This window comes from Stigmatopora nigra, chromosome 15, assembly GCF_051989575.1.
Source record: "Stigmatopora nigra isolate UIUO_SnigA chromosome 15, RoL_Snig_1.1, whole genome shotgun sequence".
Classification (NCBI taxonomy): domain Eukaryota; kingdom Metazoa; phylum Chordata; class Actinopteri; order Syngnathiformes; family Syngnathidae; genus Stigmatopora; species Stigmatopora nigra.
In genome coordinates, this window is record NC_135522.1 from 4,017,107 (window position 1) to 4,044,391 (window position 27,285).

At 37.7% G+C, this 27,285-nt stretch overlaps 1 protein-coding gene across 4 annotated transcripts in view; it reads right to left on the reverse strand.

Annotated features, from left to right (window-relative positions):
* LOC144208221 (voltage-dependent T-type calcium channel subunit alpha-1I-like) overlaps window positions 1–27,285 on the reverse strand; it is an 89,604-nt gene that overhangs the window by 7,974 nt on the left and 54,345 nt on the right. For all 4 annotated transcript variants that reach the window (XM_077733950.1, XM_077733951.1, XM_077733948.1 and 1 more), the window contains 26 exons: window positions 25,755–26,103; window positions 25,577–25,669; window positions 23,425–23,749; window positions 22,462–22,850; window positions 19,594–19,745; window positions 19,321–19,506; window positions 18,203–18,320; window positions 17,966–18,121; window positions 17,744–17,834; window positions 16,888–17,042; window positions 15,605–16,333; window positions 14,333–14,433; window positions 13,574–13,697; window positions 12,957–13,025; window positions 11,309–11,487; window positions 10,747–10,873; window positions 10,359–10,484; window positions 10,174–10,263; window positions 9,556–9,748; window positions 8,556–8,707; window positions 7,370–7,479; window positions 6,605–6,738; window positions 6,156–6,226; window positions 4,984–5,062; window positions 4,359–4,480; window positions 2,793–3,230 (listed from right to left, as the gene is read on the reverse strand). In XM_077733950.1, the coding sequence (XP_077590076.1) occupies window positions 2,793–3,230; window positions 4,359–4,480; window positions 4,984–5,062; window positions 6,156–6,226; window positions 6,605–6,738; window positions 7,370–7,479; window positions 8,556–8,707; window positions 9,556–9,748; window positions 10,174–10,263; window positions 10,359–10,484; window positions 10,747–10,873; window positions 11,309–11,487; window positions 12,957–13,025; window positions 13,574–13,697; window positions 14,333–14,433; window positions 15,605–16,333; window positions 16,888–17,042; window positions 17,744–17,834; window positions 17,966–18,121; window positions 18,203–18,320; window positions 19,321–19,506; window positions 19,594–19,745; window positions 22,462–22,850; window positions 23,425–23,749; window positions 25,577–25,669; window positions 25,755–26,103 (4,858 nt within the window). The remainder of the gene's footprint in view (window positions 1–2,792; window positions 3,231–4,358; window positions 4,481–4,983; window positions 5,063–6,155; window positions 6,227–6,604; window positions 6,739–7,369; window positions 7,480–8,555; window positions 8,708–9,555; window positions 9,749–10,173; window positions 10,264–10,358; window positions 10,485–10,746; window positions 10,874–11,308; window positions 11,488–12,956; window positions 13,026–13,573; window positions 13,698–14,332; window positions 14,434–15,604; window positions 16,334–16,887; window positions 17,043–17,743; window positions 17,835–17,965; window positions 18,122–18,202; window positions 18,321–19,320; window positions 19,507–19,593; window positions 19,746–22,461; window positions 22,851–23,424; window positions 23,750–25,576; window positions 25,670–25,754; window positions 26,104–27,285) is intronic.

Genomic DNA, 27,285 nt, shown 5'->3' on the forward strand with positions numbered 1-27,285 from the left:
TGGGTTTCCCATGCAGGAATTAGTTAGTAGATTTACTAGAAACTATCCAAGAAGGGACTGAAATAAACACAAGGTTTGACTTTCAGCACTTGAATTGCAACAAATTTCATTGCAAAAGTGTGAGCTCTGGATGTAATTCACACTTTAAGCATTGTAAGTTGTATTATAATAGACCTAGGGCTGAAGATAAAGGAAAATAGGTATTATTCATATTTATCACCTGGGTTGTGTGATTTGCGATTTCTGTGTGAAAAGTGCCATTTGTGTTTATGTTCATCATGTGTACATACTAATTTTCAATCTTAAACATGCTTTACTGACCAGATTTCTTATTCAAAATATTAAAATTAATCCTGGACGAGGTTCACATAAGTGCAAAAACTCCTCTGAAAAACAACAGAACTACAAAAAATGTTTCCTTATATTAAAACCATAAACACTACACTAGATTCTTTAATTAAAAATCTGGCAGCATTACCAAATTAAATGATGTTACAATGCCTCCTTTAGTCTCACATTCTCTCATACACATTTTACGGCCATTTGAAAGTGGCTTGATATCAAGATAATGTATGATTGACTGCAGTGCCCTATGTACTGGCCTCTATTAATAACTGTATTACTGGTGAACAATAAGGTCTGTCGAGTGAGAGTTTAGGTTAAGATACATAGAGAGAGAAAGAGAAATTAATTACAACTTCAATGTGACTGTCACTGGCTGAGCTATTATCTCTCTTCACCTATTCACTTTACCCTTTTAACCCTACCTTGTCTTCTAGAAACACTAGAAACTAAACTTTTCTGTTGAATCTAGCACAGGAAAGAAGATTGCCTGGCAAACTCATCAACCACTGAATTTGATAAAACCAATCTATGAAGGTAGTAGCCATTATAGAGCAGCCTGATTAACTGTATGCCATGTCAGAAAAATAAAAGGGAGTGTCCTGTTGAAGTAAAATCAATAAATTGTTTGATTGGGTAAATGTAAAGACTGTTTTTAACAAACCTGACAAATTTGAAGGAATAATAAATTAATGATGTAACAAGGCTTTAAAAGGGATGTCAGGTCTGAAACGCTGTAGGCATGATTCTCAAATTTAACCCTTCCTGTGTGATTACTGTCAATCAAAAATAATTTAGAGCCCCAATTTAGAAATGCTAGGAAAAATCTAGACCAAATAAATTCAATAAAGAAGGGTTTCTGGCTATAATTCAAATATGAAGCACTCAATTCTATCCTTATACAAATCATTAAAATGACCGGGCAGTCTTTTTAATGTACTGATCTAATTGATTTGAGGAGATCAAAAGGTGAGAGCTTAAAGTGCCATTTAAATGTTATACAAACGAGTGATAGCAAGCTTGTAAACAATAGCTGCCCCCTTGGAAGAGATTAGTGTAAATGCTGACATATTTGTTTTATCAGCGTGTCAGTATCAGTGAATTGATCAGTATTACTATTATTAAAATGTCATAGATAGGCAATAACTTTATCAAGCAGCACGGTATTTGTAATATGCTGTTTTATAATTCATTTTAACGCATTTGCCCATATTATATCTAAAAAATATCAGGCCAATCAAATGTGGAAATACTTTTTCCCATTCATTTCCAAATGAAACCTCTAAAGTCCACTATTACTCAACTCCAAATTCTCAAGAATTTCCAAAACAAGTGTTCTAAATTTAAATGCTGATTGCTGATTTACTATGTATTATTTTTTCTCACCTAGGTGCCCACTTTGCTGCTCATTTCACCAAAACCATCACATTTATCCAAATACTCTCCACACTGAGAGACTGAATAAATTACAAAGGCCTTAATGAAAACCACTTGAGAGAGACCACTAGCGAGATCCGTGTCATCCCTGGTTGGCAATACGTTCATCTATCAGCAGACACAGAGCTAAAAATGGCTCTATGTGTCTGAGCACATAGCTTGAATAGAGGGCGAAAGGCAGCTGATGAGTCATCTTATCGTGCACTGATATCATTAGCCACTCACAAAGTGAATGAACTGTGTCAGAATGTGCGTACAAATGTGGGAGAGGGTCCACCAAGGCATACACCTTTGTGCAGCCAACTGATTATTAAATTATTGCAACCACATTCCACTGACTCCTATTGATGCAGAGGTTACTTTAGGCTTCTATTTAAGAACTGGAGAGCTGCTTAGGGGCCACAATTAATCAGTAGCTTGTCTGATATGTTTGAAATCAGGCAATGGAATGTGATAGTAGTAAAACTTTGTATTTTGTAGGATAAAGGATAGCGTAAATTTGTGACTAATCTTTAAAAAAAAGAAAAAAAAGTCGATCCTATATGGATAACAGTCCCCAATGCATATCCTAGCCACAGATGTTCATGACCAGCCTTGAAAGCGTCAATAAAATTACATTTTAAGATACCGAATGAAAAAAGCGAATTGTAAAAGATAGCCATAAAACATGGCTCTCGATTTGATGCGCCAAAAAGGCAATGAGTCTCTTATGTCAACGGCAATCAAATCACAATTCACAATCTTGTTTAGTTTTCTCAGTAAAAAAAAAAAAGATGCACTGAGAATACCCAAGCAGTGATGTCTCAATTTTACTCAGGTCGTATGTTATATAGCATTCATATCATATCATTACCTAGACTGCAAAGTCAGTGATTTAAAATAAGTGAGTAAACCCGACCCTTAGAAATACTCAACCCTGACTTTTTGCATGAATGGCACGACCCAAAGACCCAAAAATTGATTAGACACACACACACTCGCACACAAACACACTCAAGAAGAAAGACACTCACTTCGTGTGCTGGTGAGTACAATGGCCGGTTGGCGTCCGAGGCACCGTAGGGTGCCGTGTGCACATTGGATGCGGTGCGTGGCCTCACTCCTCCTCCCTTGTCTCCTCCTCTTCCTCGCTCCTTCCCGCAGCCTTCGGTACCGGGGACCACGGCCCCTTTTTCCAGCCCTCCGCCCCCGCATCCGGGGGCGCCCATGCAACAGAGGGTGCCCTGGGCCAGCTCCAGCTCAATTTCTGCATCCATCTCCGCCTCCTCTTGGGCCTCCTTGTTGGAGTCGTCCAGGTGCTTCATCAGCACGGCCACCACCACATTGATGAGCACAAACTGGGCGGTGAGCACGAAGGAGACAAAGTACATGGGCGAGATAAACTGAAGGCTGGGATTGCAGGCATAGTCCACATCAGTAGCATGATCTGGTGGGCACTCCCGCAATGTGTCCTGGATACACAATGGAGCACAAGATAAGAAACATATAAAAAAGTGCATCCGTTAACAGTACATATGATATATAAACAGGAAAAAAATGACTAAAGTATTAAAATACTCATCACTCATCATTAAAGTAACAAGTATAAAGTACAAAGTACAGTAAAAAGTAATGTATTAAGAAATATCAAAATTGGACAACGTCGGCGGGCCGGATTAAAAAGCCTAATGGGCCGTATGTGGCCCGCAGACCGTAGTTTGCCCAAAGATGGGCTAGCATGACAAAAGCAAAATTATTACTATCAGATTTGCAATCAAATACCTGCTTTCTTAACAAAATAACCTTGAGAGAAGTACACTGTTGGTTCCGTTATCAAACAGCAGCCGCTTTTTAATATGTAAATGTAACAAGATATAACTGCATCATAGCTGAAATATTATACAGTACAACATCACTCCCTCTTACGCGTTACAGCCTAATTATCTGTAGTTTTCCCACTGTGGTTACACGTGTAAATCACAGCTCTTTGGGAGATAGAAGTAATCTGACAAGTGTTTTCTGGGAGGAAGTAAGAATTTCTCACCCAAGCTGTGACCACACAAACCCTGTGAGCGGAAGCTGGTCTTTTTTCCCTCTTTATTTTAGTCTAATTTGGCTTGACATTTCATTCATTGAGCTTCTTCACCAATTTTTACCCCCTTTTAAAAAAAAATCTGTATTTTCCCAACAGCTTTTTTAATCCCTTTCTTTAGTCAGAGTTTTCTCTATCACTATCTGCACCTCAGTCACATACTATCGAGTAGTCCATGCAGTCTAGGTGTATATTAGGAAAGAGGATAGCTGCAGGAGGTGTGCGTTCAAGGGTAATTAGTGTTTTGTGTGAATGTGTAATGAGCCACAGTCACTTCCCTACCCATCACAGCGGAAATTTGTGTAGTCGTCGCTGAGCCAGCACAATTTCTCTTCCCTCGGAAGTCACGATTGAGATAGAGGGCAGTTTATCTTTTTCTCTCTCAAGACATATTTTCAGTGCTTGGTAGAACCATTTGAGTTTAATCCTTTCAGGCGCTAAGTAATATACAGAGATGCTACGGTCCATCTGCAATTGATGAAGTGAGGATACAGAAAATGAAGCAAACCTTCATAATGCCATTCCAGTTGTCGCCCGTAGAGACTTGAAACAAAGTCAGGAAGGCCATGCCAAAGTTCTCAAAGGTAGCGTGACGACTCATGCCCTCACAAGGGTAGTCTTGATTACAAACTGAGGATAAGAAAGGGTAAAAAGTCAAGCATAGCGGACTATATTTTAATGTCAGAAGAGATTATTTCCAAAAACATCGCTGTTCTGATCTTAATAAGACGTTGCTTCCTTTTAAAACTAGAAAAAAAAACAGATGCAAAGCTGCCTTGAAGTCATTTTGAGGATTAATAGCAACAAAACTCATTGCATTTGTCCCTGAGCCCGGATCTGAAAATAATTTAATGTGACCTGAAGAAAGAAAAATAATGCACGCTTCTTCAGCGGGAATTTAACAAGATGAAGAGTGTATCTTCATGTAGCCATGGCATTTAAGGACAGTGCTTATTTCAAAAGGAGGGAAGAATGGCTTGATTCTAGTGTGTGGTAAACTGAGCAAGAGGAAACTAATGAAAATATGTCGCTTTTAATGGGATTCAATGAGATTTCGGTTGACCAACTGGCTTCACTTTAACACCTTAGCCATACCTTATCTGAAGCAATTATTTAACTATTAAATTACTCACCAAGTTCTCCGAAAAGCTCTACTCCTAAGGCGGCGTAGATGAAAAACAGTAGCATGAAGAGCAGACCCAGGTTACCCACCTGTAGTACACAAATATAACAAAGCTTACCCAACAATACCCTATGAATTCTTAAATACTTCATCAGTTCTTTACAAAATCTTCTTTGAGATTGTTCCATGCCATAGTGTACAATATCCACTGCCATTTTATTTGATCTGTGACATGATTAAATCTATTTATGCAACAATGCTTTCATGATCTCAAACATATACAACCACACAAAATAGTGAGGAAGTCAGAGAACTGTTTAATTAGCCTGAGTTTTAATTACCTCTCTGTGCACTCCTGGGACAGAGCTAAGGGCTCGATGTTAATGAGAATAGATCAATAAAAACAAAGAAGAGGAGGCAGCCTCTCTCTCTCTCTTTTTCCCGAATGACCTCCTACGGCCAAACCCCCTTGATTTCTGGTGTTTGCTTTTGGCTGGTCAGTTAGTTAATCTGGGCATCTGCTTGCTTATAATGGAGTATCAGAATGTTGTGTTTCATTTGGCAACCGGAGTTCTTTAACATTTTGGGTGACACACACTTAATTCATGAATCCATCAAAGAGAGATTGCCTTAATCCTAATTTTGTGTTTTATTAAAGATGACTGGACTAAGTGCATATCATGTAGGAGTAATCTTTACTCTTTATTTGTTACTAGGCGTTTATCATTCTAATCCCTTATAATACTTTAGTGATTAACTGAGAAACAGAATCTCAAGTGTCTAAATGTTCTTCAAAAAATGGATTTTAATGCCAGAAATATGAGAAGAGAGTGAGTTTTTATAGCTATATTTTCTACAAGGGTGGTCAGTTCTATAATTTTCAGTTCTAAATATATGTACACCATTTTTATCCTGTTTTTTTTTTGCCACATTAACGAATGATAAATACTTCTCTTACAAATGGAAAGGGAACTTGGGTCCAGCAAGGCACATTCTCTGGAGGACCAGACAGGCAGTATTTCAAGTACTATACACATTGTTGTGACACAATACAAATGTGAGACATGAGGGAGTCTTCTATTTAAAGTTGCTCAGTAACAGAAAAGCAAGTATTCTTTGAGTAGGGCGTGCTCAGACCAAAATGTAATGTTTGAGTGAGCATGTCTGTGTGCATGTGCATACCTGAGGCAGGGCTTGGACCACCGTATCCAACAGGGCTCTCATCCCTGTCGCCATTTTCAGCAGCTTCAGGACTGTGCAAATATGTGAGGAGGAAATGCATTTAATAAGAGCACTGAGGTCCAAAAATACATCTTGATTATTAATAGTACTAACATTCATAACATAAACGTCAGCTCTTTATTCGCACATCCCATGCAAGGTAAGTATGGCAATAAAAGGATCTCAAAAGGTGAAATATTATGAAATATGGACACTGTTTGCAGATAAGTATATACAAGCAGTGTCCCATTGTCTATTAAATGTGACATTGAAAAATTAAGTAGGTATTTTCCTGTTATTGAGAATGCATTCACCATTGAACTGAGTTTTTTCAGCCAAAGACAACTTGGTTGGGAAAAGATCCAGTATCGGTGGCCGGCTTAGTATTTACTTTCAAACACTATGTGTACCTCGTGCTATTCTCAGTACTCTCATGATCCTGATGATAGTGGGATTGATGGGAAGTGCAGCACTGATCTCGATCTCCTCCAGTATGATGCCCATCAATGACAGAAGAACAATGCCAAGATCAAGTTGGTTCCACCTGACATAAACATAAGCATAAACACGATACATGTTAACATTTGGCCCCCTGCTGACCCTGTGGATTCCCTGTAAAGTCAGATAGATCGAAACTGCATTACTTTGCAAGCAGCAAGTCATTTCTTAGCCTGCAACGTTTGAATGTTTACTGTATATAGTCTTTACGGTGGAGTCAGTTTGCTACATTGCAGTCTTTGCCAGCAATCGATTGCTGCTCTTTTTGTGGTACATTCAACTTTTGGCCTGTGCCTGTCGTCTGGCCAATTTACAAAATTGCACTTCGATAAATAACAATACTTAACAAAATCTCTGCTGTAAATTTTCAATGGAAAAGTGTTCACTTCTGTGATTTACTTTTGTGTGTTATAAGCTCTTAAGTCTCTAAGTGCTTTAGAAAGGCATCTGTTTTTTTGTTTTACCGACTAGACATTGATGTAATATAATGTAAAAGTACTATTTCTCTACTTTTTACAATTTCCTATGTGTTTTAGTTGGATAAAACAGGGAGTTCACTGTCAGGCTAAACATTGAAACAACAGTCAGCAAGATTTCCTGAAGGAATTCACTTTAAATAGATGATCACAATCCCAAAAAGAATGACATAAAAGCAAAAAAACTAATTCAGACAGCACCTTTCTTTGAAGAAGCGACGGAAGCCAAAAGCGATGAGCTTGAGAATGGATTCCAGCACAAAAGTGGAGGTGAAGAAATAATTGCAGTACTTGAGGGCGAGATCTAGAGACTGAAACAGACAGTCAAGAGGCACAAGTGTGAATGCACGTCTGCTTCAGCAAGACTGGAGGAGCATCAGCTGCACCAAGTGGCTGGGAAATATTCAGGATTTGTCCCTATTGTTTGGAGAGTAAAAGGCGGGCAGGGCAAGCTAGAGGCATGAACACACCGTCGTCTATTCATAGAAATGCAAACAGCAACGCTTATTGCACAAGTAAAACTACAAAGCACTTGTGTTAGTCGTGCTCGGACGTTTGGTTGCCGGTCTTTTGGTCGCCGGTCAAATGGTGACAGAGAGTTTACTGTTGAAGCCAGCACTCAAAATTAAATTCATAAGAGGGAGTTTAATATCTAAGAAAGAGAGTTTAATATCTAAGTACTGTTCAATATCTAAGTACTGTTCAATATCCAAGTACTGTTTAATATCTAAGTATAATTGACCAGCGACCAAAAGACCGGTGACCAAAAGGGACCAAAAGACCGGCGACCAAAAGACCGGCGACCAAACGTCCGGTCACAGTGTTAGTCATGTAGCCTGAATTGGTGATTGAAATTTAAACTCAAAATAATGGTTCAACGCTCTTATGTAGTGAAAATAGCATGAAAAAATAATTTAGAAAAAGACAATTGAAGCATTTGAATGCACTTTGTCAATTCACTATGTGTCTGATTTGGGTTGGTTTTGGTGAGATCAATGTTAAAATTATATAGGTTATCTCATTTGAAAACGAATGGCTGTGCAATGCTATAACTCTTCTGTTGCTCAAAAGAGCTCATTACCAGGAATTGGAGAGATATTGTATAGATCCTCACATCAACTCGGCAGCGCAATCACAGATCATTGTATTGGTATCAGCGACTCACGACATAGTGCCTCCCCATATAGCTTCATTAAGATAACGCTGCAGTGGAATCCATCAGCATTTGTTTTTAAAACGACACAAGGTCTTCCTCCTGAGAATAAGCTTTTAAAACGGTATTAGTATATTGGAGTATAAAATCAAGAACAAAAGGTGAAGTGAAAGTAAAGGATATAAATCACAGCAAGACCACCAAGCTCATGCATTTGAGTAAATCATGTCTTACGCGAGGTTGATTGTAGTGCTCGAGGGACATGGTGATGACGTTGATGCAGATAATAAAAGTGATGATCAGATCCAGGTAGTGGTTTGTGCACAGTGTGTGGATCATCAGGCGTACATTGCTGTAGCTGGCATAGTAGGGAAGTTTTTGGGCTTCTGTTGAGGTAAAAATGCATTTTATTATTCTTTTTTTCATTGTTAAAAATATAATAGTCACAACTTATCCTACTGTATTCCCAACAGTCTCAAATACTGCTTTTCTGCCCAGGGGCCACATTGACTTTAAAGATTTGACAGATGGGCCGAGTCAGCACAAGATACGATACATATAAAAAAGTGCATCCGTTAATAGTACATATGTAACATAAACAGAAAAAAGGGACTAAAGTATTAACATACTCATCACTCATCATTAAAGTAAAAAGTAGAGTAAAAAGGAATGTCTTGGACAACGTCGGCGGGCCGGATTAAAAGGCCTAGTGGGCCGGATGTTGCCCGCGGGCCGTAGTTTACCCATGACTGTACTGTAGATTTGGCTGATACAGTACAAGGAATATATATTTGAGGAATGCCAAGTATAGATTTATTCCTCCCTTCAACTTACTTTCAACTGTAAGAATATAGAGAACTGAAATATTGCATCTATATAAGCTCATCCAGAAAATAGTTGAATTATTTGTGGATTCATTTATGTATTGATAGAACTTTCAGCGGCATCATATTTTTCTACTTGTATTTTATACCCTTCTGACGGTGTAAAATTGTTAAGTGTCCCAGCATATCTAATTTATTATCCAGTTAAAAGGGTTACTTGGCACTTGCTCCTCCACGGCTTTATCATAATTATTTTCTGTTTTTGCTTAATCATGCTGACATGGGCTAACAAAAAAATCATGCTTTTCTTAACAATGTTTTCATGATTTATAGCCTATACCGTAACCTTCATCAGACTTTATATTAATTAAAACTCATGCTGCCATTGTTCTCGACTCCCTTGGACTTACTTCTCCTCTTTTTTTCCATGCGGCGCTGACGTTTCTCTTCACGTCTCTTGGCCTCCTCGACCTCTTGGTGTTGGCGGCATTTATGAAAGTTCTCCACCACTACTCCCACAAACATATTGAGGACAAAGAAGCTGACGATGAGAAGGAAGGAGATGAAATAGAGCAGCATCCATGGGTTGTTGTTGATCTCCGGCTTTGGCATTTTGTTGAAGGTAGTGATTAAATGGGTAGTTTTGTTAGGGTAGAAAAGGAGAGAAGAGAGAGGGGTCATTTTGACATGAAGTAGAGTGTTATAACAGTGACATATTTACACAAGACTTTCAGACACTAAACCAAAAATTTGGAAATAAAAAATCTTTTTTGAATGTACCACTGTTTAATATAAATCCCGTTTAATATACCCGGGTATAAAAAACCTGGGTATATTATACCCGGGTATATGATACCTGGGTATATTTATACCCAGGTATATAATACCCGGGTATATTAAACAGCAGGGGTATATTAAATGGCACACAAGCGGGAGGCTCAAAAAAAGCAAAAAAAAAATTTAATATACCTGGGTATATTAAACGGCAAAATACAGTTTTTTTTTTTTTTTTATTCAAAAGGGTTTACCTGTTGGTCCACGCCCACAGCATCCAGGCCATGATACATGATATTGACCCAGCCGTCTTTGGAGGCTAATACAAACAAGGACATCAGGGCCTAAAAGATAGTTGGAAATAGAGGAAAACATGCATTTAGGTAGAATATAGTGTATGCAGAGAGGTCGCTGTATATTAAAATAAAGCTGCACTAACCTGCCCCAAATTGTCAAAGTTGTACTTGTGGTGAACCCACTTGTAGTTGGCTTGTAGACAATCTGATTTATTGGTGATGTTTTTAACATCCACCCCTAAGCAGTAGAAGAACTTGCCTTTGAATAGCTGTTATAAAAGTAGACCGCAAACATATTAGCATTGGATCAAATAACACTATAAAGTGATGGAATGAGGCTGGTCGTGTTGTGATAGTTCTGAAAAAAATGATTCAGTAAATTGTATTGTCAAACTAGTCAGTACTCATCACTGATTAAAGGGTTTACAAATTGTGACAATTAGCAATAAAAAGTGATTTCTGCATTAAAAATAAAGTAATATTCCAAAAAAATGCTCCATTTACTGTAGCATGGCTTAAATTCTCCACTACCTGAACACCAAGAATGCCAAAAATGATGAAGAAAGCACAGCAGATGAGGACAATGTTTCCGATGGGTTTGAGGGAAGTAATGAGGGTCTCCACCACAAGCTTTAGACCTGGAGCTCTGCTGATCACCCTATGAAGAGGCAAAATCACAATGGATTGGTACTGTGGACTAAAATAGAAGTTCTAAAAAACTAAAACAACAACAAACAAACATAAAATCATTTCTTTTTCACAAAATATAGCTTAGTTTCTGATTTAAAACTGGGAAATTGCTTGCTTTCTGAGATAATGCCGGTTCAGTGTCTCAAAAAAAAAACAAGTTGGGTTTGAATTAAATCCATCACGAGAATACATGTAATACTGGAATTGAATATATAATATTTTTGTGCAGATAAAATCCTCTCTCTATAAAGTATGCCAGGCATTTGTGAATATATTCAATGTGGTTTGAAAGTCATGGCGGCGCATTGCTACTTTTCCCAATCACCTTAAAAGAGGTGAAAATGCACTGATTCAATTTGTGTGACAAATAATATAATTAACCTAAATATATACTTTACTGCACCTGAGAGGACGTAATGTTCTGAGTAGACGGAGAACTCTCAGCACGCCCAGAATTTTCGCCCCGCCAGCCATTGACACAACAATGTCAATTAAAGACACAAAAACCAGGAAGCCATCCAATATATTCCAGCTGCTTCGCAAATATGCTTGCTCCCCCATGTACAAGCCCATGGAAACCACCTTGAGAGGAAGAAGATAAGAAAGGTGAAAACATTTAAAAAAAAATAGAAAACAAACTATTTTTGGCAGTTGCAAACAAGTAGAAGCATATTTTCTTTGTACACAAACAGCTCTTTAGCTCAACCTGTCAACTATGAACAAAACAAAAGGCAAAAAGAAGAACTTGAGACATAATACCAACACAATCATCAACCTAAAGAATGCAGACAAAAATGTCAAACATTTGGGGATATGACACACTCACTGATGCACATATTCCTTATTACTAACTTCAAGTTAGACGCCAGAATTTGTTATTATATCTCAGTGTCCTGAGTCGATATATGAAACATTGTGAAATGGGATTATTATTGACCCAGAGGTTGTTGTGTCATGTTGTTTTTTTTCTTGTCAAGAAATGTTGGTTAATTTTAGACTCTGTATTTAGTACAGTGAGAACATAGCCTTCAATAGATATGAAAAAAATTATAATATTATATTAATTTTTGTAATTATCTATTATTTTGTTCATGTGAGACGATACAGTATTCTCTTTATATAGACATAAGATCTTGGGAGGCATTTAAAAGGTGAAATCTACAACTGACATTTACAGTGTTTACTTCAGAGGGTTTTGTCAAACATACTATAAAACATTCTTATTCCGTAAAGCACTAAAATGTGTAATCTCCTTCTGATTTAGACTTGGAATATCTGCAGACGGCAATCAATTAATTGTGCATTGCACTCAAAAACGATCTCACTGAAAAAAAAATAGGGAAATATCGAGCAACATGCTGACCACTTCATCAAGCCTGCTGTGTTGTGCCTTTTTTCTTGGCTGCATCTTGTACACTAACACTAAACTCAGCAGTGGTGTCCTGTAGGGAGATGAATCCTACACACGCATACACATATACACACTAACACGTGTTATTTAGACACCCAATGCTCAGACAGGCAGAGACACAGAGGGATACATGTACAGCTCCGCCGGGGGGCTGACAACTTTGCGGCTGTTTGACGGCCCGTGATTGGTTAATAATTGATTGTGGGAGTGCATAATGGATGGGCCACTTGGGCCAAAGGATAGTAGAGAAAACAGAGACTAGCAGCGGGAATTGAAGGAAGGAACCATACTAGGGGGACATTAGGAAAAATATTGGGCCAAAAAAAATGGATTGGCGAGGAAGGATTACCGTATATTTTGCAATAAGTGGGACCTGAGTATATGTCACACAAGCCAAAGGATACACAGTGAAGAGGAATAAAAAGTATATTAAGTATATTTTGCAATATGGGAGGGATTATTTTGAACAAAAATCATGAATCAAGAAGAAATAATAGTAAAATGGAAAAGGATGATTATAAAAGGATGATTTAGAATCCAGAAAACACAGTAACTTTGTGAATTTTGCAGGAGTGGTTCTCTATATGTTATGTTAAGGGCTCACTGCCTATGGTAATATAGAGGCATAGTAAAAAAATACCTTTAGTGTCATCTCGGCCACGAAAATGGCAGTAAAGATGTAGTTGGAGATGGAGAGAAACACCCTTTCCTGTATTGAAAGAGAGATAGGTTGACAGTCAAAGAAATAAGCGATTACAGCACAATAAGAGAAGTAAATCTTTCTGTACAGGCCTTTTTAAAACATAAAAGTTAATTTCGCCTGAATTATTACAGACAAGCTATAGTCAGAAGCGGTAATGCTAACGACACACATGAGTTTGTTTTTCGTTAATTTTCTGTAGGCTTTTGTACAAAGAAAAACACACTATTCCATTTATATGATAATACTGACAATGCCTGGAGCACTAATGACTTAAAGAAATAGCAGTTAAACATTATAAGTAACATAGTACAATTTTTATATCAAATAAGTTATTCTAAAATTCTAACCATTAAAAAATTGCATTACATAAGCCTATTTTGCCCTAATTTTGGAACTCTAAGCATTAAATCACACAGAAAATGATCCCAAAGATACTCAATATGAATGTGATGGGGTAAAAATATTCCCAATAATAATCTTCAATAAAAATATTTGTACTCCTCTTGAGTCCTACTCTGCAAGTATGCGAGCAACCATGCATTTGATTGATTTACCAAGCTGCCCTGGTGGATCTTGGGTCTCTCGAGAGCCACAGTGATGCAATTGGAAAAGATGAAGGCCAACACCACGTAATCAAACAGCTTATGAGCAATGATGGCTTGGCAGATCTGTCTAAACCTAAAACCAGGAAAGGATTGAAAAAATAAAACATCAGGGAAAGCATTGAATAAAAACAGTAAATGCAACTGTTGTTTTACTACAACTCCACCTGATCCAACACAGTTGAAATCCCTCCCCCTTCAACAAAATACAACATGCAAGTAAGCCCAAGTCTGCTTTTGCAACGTAAAAATAGCGAGGACATCAAAAGAGATACAATGGGATGGAATATACTGAAAGCGCATTTTCCAAATTTGGCATGTGGCACTGTTTGTGCTGCCCAAAAGCAATTAAATATCCTCACAGCATTGCGGATTGGAATGAAGGGAAAGAAAATGAAGTAAATGAAAAGAATAATCAGTTTTACAACCCATGCGGCAACATTTCAATGCATTTTTATTAAAGAGTTGCAGCTAGTGAAAACACAAAAGAGGATGCAGGATATTAAAGAAACCCTCCAAAGGGTGTTTTTTACATTTTTTATTTTTTTTAAATGGCAATCGATACTCTTATGGAGTCTCGGTCTTCTACTACTTTTGATAAGATGGGAATGATTGGCGCAATTGAAATTTTCTGGGGCTAATTTGAGTCAAACCACAGTGATGATATCATGATATGGTAAGAAATTAAGGAGGTAGATGGTGCATTCTTACTTGTTTTGTGGAGAGAAGAGAAACACTGACCAATCCTCTCTTGTCTCACACCATTCTGGTTTGTGTGCCTCCAACATCTTTTGGATACGAAAGCACAAGCTCTGTAAAAGAAACGACACATCAAGCTTATTCGTCACGCATTTTATGTCTAAAACCGTAAAAATACACGGAGCTGGCTCTAAAGCTTTTTTGTCTTAAATTATTTACAGATTTGAATCACATATAGAAACAGCTTGAAGCATCAACTAACATTACCATCTTTATAGAAGTCTTCCTGCTGTCTAAACAGTCTTTTCTAATTAACCGTGTTTCTCTTGTACAAAGTCTTATTTACAATAGAAACAATAGGGCTCTCAAGGGCCGGAAAAGATAAGAAGTGCTGAGTTTATACAAAGTGCTTGGAAATCCTGCACATGAGAGCAAGAGATTATTGCACATGTAAAACGTATTAAAACAAGTGCTTACGGCTTTGTTACTTAAGGATACTGTTAATTGTTTAGTTTAGACTCCATCTGTGGAATTGGAATGGAGATTTATGTCAGGCATAACCATATATAACCCCCCCTTTTCTATCTATACATCATTTTGATCATGTTTAAAGAGATTGCAGGCAAGGTATAACCTATCCCAGCTGATTTCTCCTTCAACTAGTTGCTAGTCAATCATCGGGCCATTGTAAATGGAGCAATGAGCAAGAACTGACCGCACACATGAATCGCTGTGCTATTAACGGCCGAATAGGAATATCCATGTGATGAATATATTTTTTTCAAAGTGGTCCTGGAGGAGATTGTGGTATGGATAAATTAGCTTGAGCCATTACAAGCTAATTTATCAGAATTGAACAATATCTAGCTGAAATATTAATGTTTTCATATAAATGCTTTCTATTATCATCTATCTATACATATCTATTAATGTCTATACATATGTATACACTTTGTATACATATCTATTAATATTTATACATGTGTACATATGTATACATTATTAATATTTATACATGTGTACATATGTATACATATCTATTAATGTCTATAATTATGTATACACTTTGTATACATATGTATACCTTTCTATTAATGTCTATACAAATGTATACACTTTGTATACATATGTATACATATCTATTAATGTCTATACATATGTATACACTTCTTTATCTCTCTATATCTCTCTATATATAAATAATATTTTAAGTTAAAAAATTCACCACATAAAGAAACAATAAAATATGCATTGTTATATTATTTGGTAAAAACGGAAACTTACATAGTCAAGCTCATCATCCATGTCATCCTGGCACTTGGTACGCGTGTTCACCTGAGGAAAAACTTCCGAAATCAGCCTTTGGTGGGTTGTTCTACTAGCCTGATCCGTCTGAATTTTAGGAGGCGGGTGGAGAAGTTGTGCCAGGGAGGTTTTGCCATTACAGTCTTGGTGCACTCCTCCAACGACACTCAAACTCTCAAGGCCGCCACCGCCACTGATGACAAGCCCTCCAGAAAAGCTCTTTCTCTGGTGAGTTCGCATTATTGCGGGAGACACCGAACGATGTGGCATTGGTGGAAGATGTGGTGCTCCCGGGACCTGTAAAAGATTGGGAAGCTCTAGAGATAGTGCCCGGCGCTCCCTCCTGGGTACAAAATGTCCTTGAAGGATAGGATGGCGAAAGTTGAGCGTGCGAGAGCCAACAGCGGGCGGCGAGAGAAGACTTTCTTCTTCGTCCGGGTGTATACTGTGGAGGTGGCGGAGTGGAGAAGAGGAAGCACGGGGACCTCGGATACGAAGGCTTCCTCCGACGACTCCTCCTAGACCTCCTAGGCCGTAGCCATAGAAAGGTCTGGCTGAGGTAGAGGTAAAGGCTGGAGTTGCACAGGGAGATGAGGAAGAGCAAGGGTGGCATCCAATTAGGCTGTTCCAACTGGAGCGGCGAGCCCATGCAGCTTGATGGCGGCGAGGTGGAGGGTGACCCCAGTTCTGGTAGCCACGGCCTGGATACTGTATAAAAAGGTTTTTAAAAAAATTACATTAACTGGTACTGATCACGCTACTGCTTTTGCACATTCATCAACACAGAATGACACAATGTTTTCAAACCTGGGCAGATTTGTATATAAAGAAAGATTTTGGAGCATATTAAAAGTGTTTTAAGACGTCAGAATTGAACAAAGACCCAGTTTTTACTTGCCATTTTAGCTCATTCATATGAAATGTCTTGGAAAATAGAACCATTAAGAGTCAGCAGCAATTAAAAAAGTCTTACTCAACCCCTTGTTCGATTAAGCATTTAACAGTGCCTCATTACTTTGATCGATATACTTATTCTTAATCAACTAAATGCCCTATTTACTTGATCAAATCATTGTTGATGTAAATTGAATAGTCACAATAAAATAAAAATGATTTGCTGTTGCAGAAAGTCCTCTATAGATTCTCTAACACTCAAACAACCAGCCAAAAACAGTCAAATCAAATATATATACTCTCTATCATATTAAAATCCAATCAATTGACGATTGCTTAAGAAATATGTTGATTTTTTTCTCACTTACTGCAGCTCTCTGTTCCAGATTGGCTCTTCCAAGAGAAATGACACTATTCTTCCTGGAACCTAATGCGAAGCTCAATCTCTCTCCGGGAAATAGACTGGCAGGCAGTGGGCCCATGTCCAAGTGTCCATTTGGGGTCAGTGTGCAGATCTTTGGGTCTGTTGGAAAGTGCCAAGTCAAAAGGCTATTTTGAATGACTAAATGAAAGCAAGTGAAAAACACTAGTGAGATATTCCCTCTTGTTATTATAGAGAGGTAAGGTAATTTAAATTGCATTACTCTCCTCAATACATTTTCTAAAGTGACTTAATGGCAAGTTAAGAGAGAGACAGGAAAGTGTTTAATCCAAGTTGAATCACTTTAAAAGAGCCAGAGATGAGCTTGTAATGGTGATACGTTGCCAGCAGGTTGTCCAATATTTAAATAGTAAACGCTTTCATTTGCCACTACATGCTAATTTATGGAGTGTGATGCTTTAGGTTTTGTCAAGAGGGGTAAAAAAAAAGAAGAGTCGGGAATAGAAATGTCAATTGTGCTTTGTAGAAAGAGAAAACGTTACAAGGCCACAGAGAGAAATTTGGTTGAGAACATAAAAAAAGTGCATGGCCAATAAATTTCGTTTTGCAAACCATCCAGTAATCTTTTTTAACGAGGAGGGGAAGTCCATACCATCAACTACAATTGATTTTTACTAATCATGATTAGTAAACAGGACCATGCTTTCAATTACTGACATGCTAATAATAAGCGTTTGGTAATCGGATCAGAATTTATGGGAAATAAATCTTAGAGGATTGGAATCAGGTTTAAAAAGAGTTTTTGACAGTAACAGTCGTCAAACTAAAAATACTTTTAATACCTGAGAGATGCAGGGAGTCCTTCTGTTTATCATTGTCCTCAAAATTACAGGAAGATCTATCATCATCGGAATAAGAGCGGTTTGCATCCCCCTACACCAGAACAGAAGAAACAGAGTGAAATTCATATGCACATATCCATTTGTATTTCAAAGATGCACGGATTATAATTGCTTATGAAATTCTTGTCAGTCAACAGAAAATGTTTTGTACTGCTGACTTACCTCAGCTTGAAAACCCTCAACCAAGATGGCTACTAGTAAATTGAAGAGCACATAGTTTCCGAATGTCATCAATGCTACAAAGTAGAGGGCGGCACAAGGTGAAGTGGAAGCCATGCCATTGTATAACACCATGTTCCAGTCTTCCTGAGTTAGAATCTACAAGGCAGTATACACCAATAAAGAACTTTTTGTGTTTTTTTTAAACAAGAGGATTTGAGTAGGAGTTAAACTTTGTACCTGAAAGACAGTGACGATGGCCCAGAGGAGGGAATCAAAGTTTTTTCTGTCAGGCACAGTGTCTCCTGCATCTGTCTTCAAACTGAACTTGCAACCAAAGATGTGCATTCCCAGGATACTGCAACAAAAGAAAGATTTTAGGAATCAAAATATATGAATTCGCTTGCTGGTCAACACTTTTTGCATTTAAAAAGCTCTTAAAATATTCTATGAAGTGAATTCAGATATTTGTTTTAAGATATCCAGATTTTTTTTTCCAACTAGCTTTCAAGTTCTTTAGTGAATGTAAAAAAACATGGATGTGGAGTCATATAAAAAAAATGGTGGCATTTGATTGACAGGTGATTATCAAGTACATGGTTTCAGTGAATTGATACTTGATATTTTGATATTGACATTTAATTTTATGCATTTGATGGTGATTTTAATTTAGCATTAGGCAGATTTGTTGATTACAATGTTCTTTTTATAACATTTATGAGTACTATTCAAGTAAAGTAAGATTTCTTCAAAGAGATAAGTAGGATGACGATATAAAAACAACATTTAGGGTGTCATCATTACTGGTGATGAGGTGTTAAAACAAAATTGCTTTAGACAAGTAAAAAAAAAACTGTAATGATTTTAATGATCAATATATTTTATGGTTAAATGGTCAACACTGATGAGATTTTTCCTCTGCGGCATCTTTTGAATACTTTTGTCTCCTGTTTTGAGTACCAAAACAAGTGTCCTCTAAATTTATGACAGTTTAGTTCTTTACAGTCTGCAGACGGTCAAATTAGGAAGAAGATAAGCTTTTTATAGGCAATAGAAAGCAAGTAGGGCCATAGAGAAAATTGCTGAGACAAACAGGACTATGGAAAAATATGATTCAGTACTTAAATAATTAATGCAATGCATTTTTTTCTGCAAAAACAGTCCTCAGTGTGCTTAGAAAATTTGAAGACTAAACAAGACTTTTTCCTTCTATTCTCCCAGATGATGTTTTATTCTCCGATGCAATTTATTCCTGGTTTTTGAAAGCCTCTTGAATAAATGACATAGATAATATGATAATATAGATACGGTAATAAACACTAAGGCGGAATCATTTATCAGATTTAACTTCTTCTTACCTGAAGATGAAGATGAACAACATAAGTAGCATACAAAAGGTTGCTACATTGTCCATAGTCTTCATCAGAACCACCAGCTGTCGCCTCAGGGCGGGCATGAACCTGACCAGTTTAATGACCCGAAGCAACCGGAAGGTCCTCAGTACTGACAAGCCGCCATCCGCCTGACCAATAATCTCACACACACTGCAAAATTGCAGAACAGAGCAGAGATACGAGGTCACAAGTGTGGAATCATATACACTATTCATAAGAATGTAGTAGTTGTCAGACCTGATAATAACAATGATGCCGTCAAAGATGTTATAAGGGTTCCTTAAGTAGTCAAAGAAGCCAAAGGCTGTCAGTTTGAGGATCATCTCCAAAGTGAACATGCTGGTGAAGACAATGTTGCAAATCTCTAGGACATTGGTCAGCTCCTCGGGCTGTTATGGAAAACAGAACAAATAACAAAAAAAATGTACGGTTGAAGAAAATCTCAAAGATTTTTAGTATTACATTGTTGTTTAAGACCAGACAGCAAAACAGAACCAAAAATGAATAGTTATTATAGAGCTAGCATAGAACACAATGTCGAAATTCTTGTTTATAGGTTGACATTTACATTTTTATTAAAACAATACTTTCCAAAAACTGGATCTTGGAGAGTTTAGCAATTTTCCTGACAGCAGATAACACCAAATAAAGAAAAATAGGTGTAAGTGCTTTATATAAGGATATAACTGAGGCACCACAACCATGCTCATTACCTATTCTGTTAGTTTTATAATATGTACGCACATTTACTTGCTTCATGCAATCATGAATTGGTAGTGTGCATGTCACAGTTCCCAAACTGACTCCGATATATCAGATTTGCAGTGTAAAAGTCGGTAGACAAAAAAAGCCGACAAGCTGTGGCAAAGTTGGCAGACCGAGTCAGAAAAAAAGTACTCTCACACACCTCTATCCACCCCTTTAATCCGCTTTTTCTCCCAATCTATCTTCATCCCCTCTGGCTTCCTCACTCCCTCCCCTTTTCCTTCCTTTATTTCAAAGTCTCATTATCAAGGAAACCCATCTCTTCTAAATCAATATCCTCCTGTCGATCACATAAGGGGGGGAAGCGGGGTGGAAAGGGTCAAGCCGAGAGGTGAGCAGAGAAAAACTGGTAGAAGCAAATCAGTCTAAATTCATTGAGCTCAAATAGGGCAATAATGTTGTCTGGACAAAAAGTCTAGCGAGACTACTGATCCCGTTATCTGAAAACGGTTTGATAACACATCTGGAATGATCCCTGTAAACATGCACTGCATCCAAATATAAAACACGTTGCCAGATTGGTGTCCCTCCCACGGTTTTGTAACTGCACTGTTATATCTAATGGCTTTTCTATCCAGAAAGAAAAGACGCAAAATGTTACAGGAGATGGCGTTTGCCATTAGTGATACCCAGTTTCACTTGAATAATGCCATATTTTTTTCCTCAGCCATTACTTTCACATTTACAAATTGAATATAAATGGAAGGGAATAAAGCCTGGATTTAAAAGGCAACACATATTCTATATGGAAAGTGCTTTTGATAAAAAAAAATAGCTGATTGAAAATAATGGCTACAATGAATGTATGTGGAAAATAGGTCCTGTTTTTTTTGCTACTGTGTCATATTTTGTAAAGTAAAGCAACATAAATTACATTTTTGACTGTGCCTAAATTCTAATCTTCATTTAATAGCTCACATATATGATAATTTCTTCTTTACTTTACCATTTTTGCTCCACTTCTACATTACACATCAATCTTTAAGTCATGGTCTTCATTAGAACTTTACTCATTTTCCATTAAAAGTCCCTTTTTTTATTTCCTTTTTCAATGTCGTGGACCAGCAAATGGTGTTGGAATATTAATGATTAAAAAATAGCACTGAAAGGCACAAGGAACTTCAAAGTCACATATTTCCGTCTATCTAGCAAAGAGACATAGCGTCATATCTATACATTTAATAATATTTAACAAGGTTTATATGGTATTCAAATGAAACCGTTGGAAAAATACATTTTTTAAAGTGCCATTATCTTGACTGAAATTTGCAGGTGTAACTTTCCACCATCAAAATAATGACTGATCATAGTACTCTCCATATCACTTATCCTTTTAAACATATTTTTTTTGGCGGGGATGAGAACATCTGCTTGTTCCAGGTGAGGTTGTACCATGTTATTGCAGAGCATTTGCAATGGCTGTGCTTGTGTAAGGAGAGAGCTCAAAAGGGACTAAGACAAAAGCTTCTATGCGAGTGCGCATGCAAATGCGTGTGCTTCCACACATGTTTGCTTTGAAATCAACACACACACACAAACTCGCGGGAAATGGAGACAAAAAATGCTGTGTAACCTACGTCTGTCTCTCACTTTTCATCCATCCCCTCCCTCAGCCCTCATTTATTTTTAGAGTCTTTCGAGATGGGGGAAGGCAACTATACCATACACTGTCAAAGGGTGCGGGGGTGGATGGGAAAGAGAGGTAGAAGCTGCAAAAAGAGTTGAGAGAGAAGCCAAGACACTTGGGGTAAAGCAGGAAGGAAGGAAGGAAGAAGGAAGGAAAACTGCTTGGAAGGCAGGAAAAAAAGGGGGGTGAGCGCCATGTGAAGGGATTCGTGGAGAAAATAATTAGAATAGGTGACAGGGGACAGTGAAGCCATGAAATAGAGCCAAAATAAGCTAAATCTGTTTATACATCAATTTATAGTGATTTTTTTTTAACTTTATCATGTGACTTCTGTGTTTTCTTGGTAGTTCTTTCCCCTCACGTGTGCTACAAACCTCCCATCTTTGCAATTCATAAGTACGGATGATGTTAGTGTGTTTATCACATAGTTAAATGTTTACACTTCTGTCAGGAATCGTGCTGCCAGCGACAATTTCCTCCCAAACTATCACAGACAAGCACTAAGACACACATTTATTGGTGGTGCTTCATTAGAAAATGAGACTGTTTCTCCTACCATACGGGTATGATTTGTAGGAGTTAGGAAGATTAATTTAAACGTCAATTATTTCCAGACTACCTATGCCAGGTGTGTAATAATTTTCCAGTTTAATAGAGCAATCTGAAATGAAAGATGACAACAATTTATATTTAAAAAAAAGATGATATCTTACCTGATTGTGATGTTCGATGCCCATACTAATGGTGTTGATGAGGATAGCTATCATAATCCCCCTGCTGAAGTACTTGCTCTCCACAATGCCCCATAGTTTCCTTCTTATTTCATCCCATATGTCCTTACAGTATCCAAAGCAGCTTCTTTTTTTGGTGGCTTTGTTTGAATCATGTTTCTCTAAGGGGTTTTCGTCCTTGTCTGTTTCTTTTACAGCATCGGCATCATCGTCGTCTCCATTGGCGGCATCTCCCCCGGTTCTTGGGCCTTCTTCCAGTGTTAATGCACATAAAGGGCAGTCCTTTGGATTTTGGGGTACAGCCAGACTGACAGAGTTTTCTAGGGGTTGTAAGTCGTGGTCTTGCTTGATTTGGTGTGGACAATGAGATACTGTAGAGACAAATACAGTTAGTTAGTTACACATAGCTACAGGCCATGTGGGGATGAACAGATCTTTTGATTAAAATACATATCACATTTATTACTCAGTTGAAAATCGGTATTGTTTTATTATGTAATACTGGTAAAGGAGTTTAAATCGCTATATCTAATTTTGACACTTAGAACATAGTAAATTTTGCAATATTTCTTGGGTTAGTGTTTTTTACAGTCTATTCTGTTCTCATGGAAGAAGACTTTAGATATTCACAATATAGAAGTACAGTTTTGGAGCCAAAACAGTGATATAATATACCATTTCGTGAGTATTTAGAGAACATGTTAGGTATGATAAAACAGTGTACTTAAAGATTAATTTTACTACTTTGGACTAGAATCAACAAAAGCACGATTGTCTGATGGTCAAAAAATCCCCTATTGTTTGACCAGAGCATTTTAAATGCCTTATTTGGAAGAAGAAGAAAAAATGCATACAACTGTCATTATAAAATGAGTGAAGTATTAAAAAGAAACATCCAAAGTAAATTCAAGTGAATATAAGTTCAACCGACCAAGAATTTCTTACATTTGACATGTCTTGGATGATGCCTTTCTCCATTTTGATTGACTCCACCACGCCTATTTCCCCTTCCTCCTCCAGCAGGTGGGGGCTTGCCCCTCAGTGTGTAATAGAGTGCTGCAGATCTTCTCCTGGCCTTGCGGAGGACATGGCAGATGAGCTGGAAGATTTCTTCATAGCAATCCCCAGGCTCCGCCATACTGGCTAGAGTGGACGAGGATAGGCATTGTGCCCTTTGCTCCTGCATCAGCTGGTGCTCTCGCTGTTTGGTTTCAGAAAATTGCGTGGCAATGACTACCAGGCAAAGGTTGATCATGAAGAACGAACCAATCTGTGTGAGGATGGGAGGACAGATAGGAAAAACAAAAGCGTTTAAATTAAACAGTGAAGTAAACTCCGATGCACCATTAACTGTTACTCTGGCCAAAGTACTTGGTACAGAAAAAAAAGACTGACTTCTTTTCACACACTCACTGTAGAAGTACATCAGAAATGTCAACCTACGTGCTACAGGTCTTAAGGGGCTGACTTTCGACCTAGACGAAGCTGATTGAAGGCGACAGACTGATCCAAAACATGCCCAAAGCACAGTCCAAAATTGGTCGGTCTTTTACACTTTACTCCTATTTCGCTGAGAAGCTAAAATACACTTTTTATACATACTTGTACTACTGTGGCAGGATATAGGCAGGCACCACTAAGACATACAAATACAGTAAATACTAATTGCGCTTCCAAATTATGCTTAATTCTATTCATAATTCATGAGGTCTCTGGGGATCAAATAGCAAAACCATGCAGGTTTAAAAAACTCCATTTTGACTGGATCTTTCATTCACTCCCACTGTCTAAATAGATTTGACGTCTAGCATCGTCAATGGTAACGAATCAGATAAAAGTGCTCTCCAAGTGTGAAAAAAAGAAGAAAAATCACAATTTGTGTATGCAAGGCATTAAATATGCAAGTCTAAAGGCAATTATTAAAAGTAGATTGAAGGAAACATATTGCAAAGTAGCTTTGCTTAAGTGTGTGTGTGTGTGTGTGTCTGTATAACATGCAAGTGTGTGTGTGGGCTGGGAGGCGTGGTGCATCTGTGGCCTGTGGGTCAAACAGTTCTGCAGGTGTGTGGAGCTTTGATTCCCCTCCAGCCATATGGGTGAGCGTGTGCCTGTGTGATGTGCATTTGATCACATCATAGACAGCTTTCTGCATAATTAGAGCAGTGCAATCCACTATCAGCATTCAGAAGCCCACTGCATTATGCATGCAAAAAAAAAAAACCCACACAAAGACACACATACGAAGACAAATTAAGATGTTAGGCTTGGTTGGTGACTGATTGTTTTTGCTCTTTTGCGCTGCTGCTGTCACAGGCATTTGTGTCTAAACTACCTCACACATACACACACACACTTTCTAATAATTGTCACGCTCTCAGGAGGTCAAAATGACTTCAAGCCATTTACTCTTTAAACAGCATAGACTGACACTTGGCTGCACACCTGACTTTGTAGATAAAGTGCCAATGAGACAGCAATTATGTATTTGATAGTCAAGAGATTAATAATCTTTGGGGTCTTTATTGTGTGGATTTTTGGAAAGAAGTCCATAAGACACAGATATGTGTCAAGCAGTATTTTTCTTACTTTAAGATGCTACAAATATATTCAACATGTAGTAAACTTGGAATGCCTGCAGCAGGGTTGGAGTGTTATTGATAAAATTCACTAATGTCCCTCGCTTTTCAGGGTAAAATAGTGGCAAAGCAAAACATATTAGAGTACATATTTTTCCCTTTCCATGTTTTATCACCATTGGGACAAAAAAAAAAAGAAGAGCAATCTTACACTGTCTCACATTATGTTAAAAACAGTCCGTTTTGAGCATATTTGGTTCAAAACACATTATGAAGACTCCAGAGAGGTTCTAAGTTGTGAAAATGTTGCAACATGCACTTTAAAAGATGAATATTTTGAATCATTAAATCTTTTTATAACAAGCATGGCAAGCTTGAAAGCTTTCCCATTTGAATCTAGGCAAGATATGCAGACTACTTGTTTTGTCTGTTTATACATATAAACATAGTGCAAATAGGAAAAATTATATAGAGATTTGTAGTGTTGTCAACAGGTTAGTAAGAAAAAAAGTGGTACTTACAATGATGAGTAAGATGAAGTAAATAAAGTTGTAGAAGGAATGGGCATCCATTACATAGTACATTATCTCCACCCAGCCTTCTAGTGTGATTACCTAGGAGAATGGGGTTAAAGTATTTTAAATGTAATTAGAAAATATAAAAGGGTCAATGTGTAGAAAATAAGTTCCCAAAAATTACCTGAAAAATGACAATCCAGGCATAGACAATGTTGTCAAAGTTGATTGCACCTTTGTGGGGGTTCGTGCTCCCAGTATGGCAGCGAGTGTAATACTGATGCCAATTGATACACAGGCCCATAGCGTCATTGGGACCACTACCATTGGTCATGGGTTCAGGACTAAGACCAAGAGTTTGTCTGTGCAGTGCATCCTCTCTGTCCAGGCAGCAGGTTTGGCCTCCTTCCCGCCTGGCGGGAACGTCAGAACACGACATGATGCCGTTGTCAGATACCAGTGAGCAGATGAAGGGGCGCTCGTCATCTTCCTCGGGTCGGTAGTATGGAGATGGCGGGGTCATTCCCGAAGAGCTGAGAGAGGGAAATACGTAGTTTGGCACTTAATGTGGCATTCAATTCAGTTAAGCTTGTACTTTGGGATTCATTTAAATTGTTATATTATTATATTATGTGATTTTTCATTTGTTTTATGTATATACTTTAAGAATGATAAATTCAGCACTGCATATAAATGCAGATAGTGAGATTCAATGAACAGTCAGAACATTATAAAAGGAGTGAGTATCAAAATTAGTAGAATGTACTAACTGTGCTGGTTTCTATTGTTTAGAATTAATAACAACAAAGTAGACACGCGGAAAAATGCATCTTGTAATCTGAAGTGTGACTAATGTAGTTGAACAAGACATACACATAAATTTCATGAGCTGATTGTCTCTTGTGTTACGGATAGAAATGGAATATCATGATTGAATCAGGCAACCAGTAATGGTTATTTAACATGTCAACAACGGACCAAAAAACAACAAATTTTGCTTCCAACAGAAACGGCAAAAATGTCAATGTGGGTATGCTTCTACGCCTCCAAGACAATCCTACATCACCCTTTGAGGTCAAGTGTAAAATTCCATTAGATGAAAAAAGATTACCAATAAAATAAACGCGTTAGTGTAATGAAAACTGATTGCGCTGTAATCGGCAATCTTCTTCACTCTTCTATTGTGTACACACCGTGCAACAGGCTTATTAATGGGTACGTTGATACCAAAATACCCCTCACAAAAATACATTAATAAGCTCCAAAGAGAAATGAAAATCTCAACATTATAAATGAGCCATTTTAAGCAGCAAACAACCGATTGCTTAATCATGTAAACTAAGTCATTTTAAAGTGAATTCGACATTATGTAAGTGTGTGCCCGAGCATGAAATCAGCAGAAAAGTCGATTGAAAATCTTCTAAACATCCATAGAGTGAGTGTCTTTAACAGTGCCTTGCCTTATAAATCTAAAATATGAGCCTGACTGATTGCCACCACATGAAGTAGAACACTATTCTCTCCTCTGTCTCCCATAAGTGTCACTTTGAATGGGCACATACTAAAATATCCATCTTTCACACCATGTCCACCTCAGGATTATGCCCTATGACAGACACACTTCATGGAAGGAGATCATTTCCAAGAGAGTGCCACAATAGGGGCCTGAATGTTCCTTAACCTTTTCCTGATAGAATCTCAGATAAAAAAAAAAA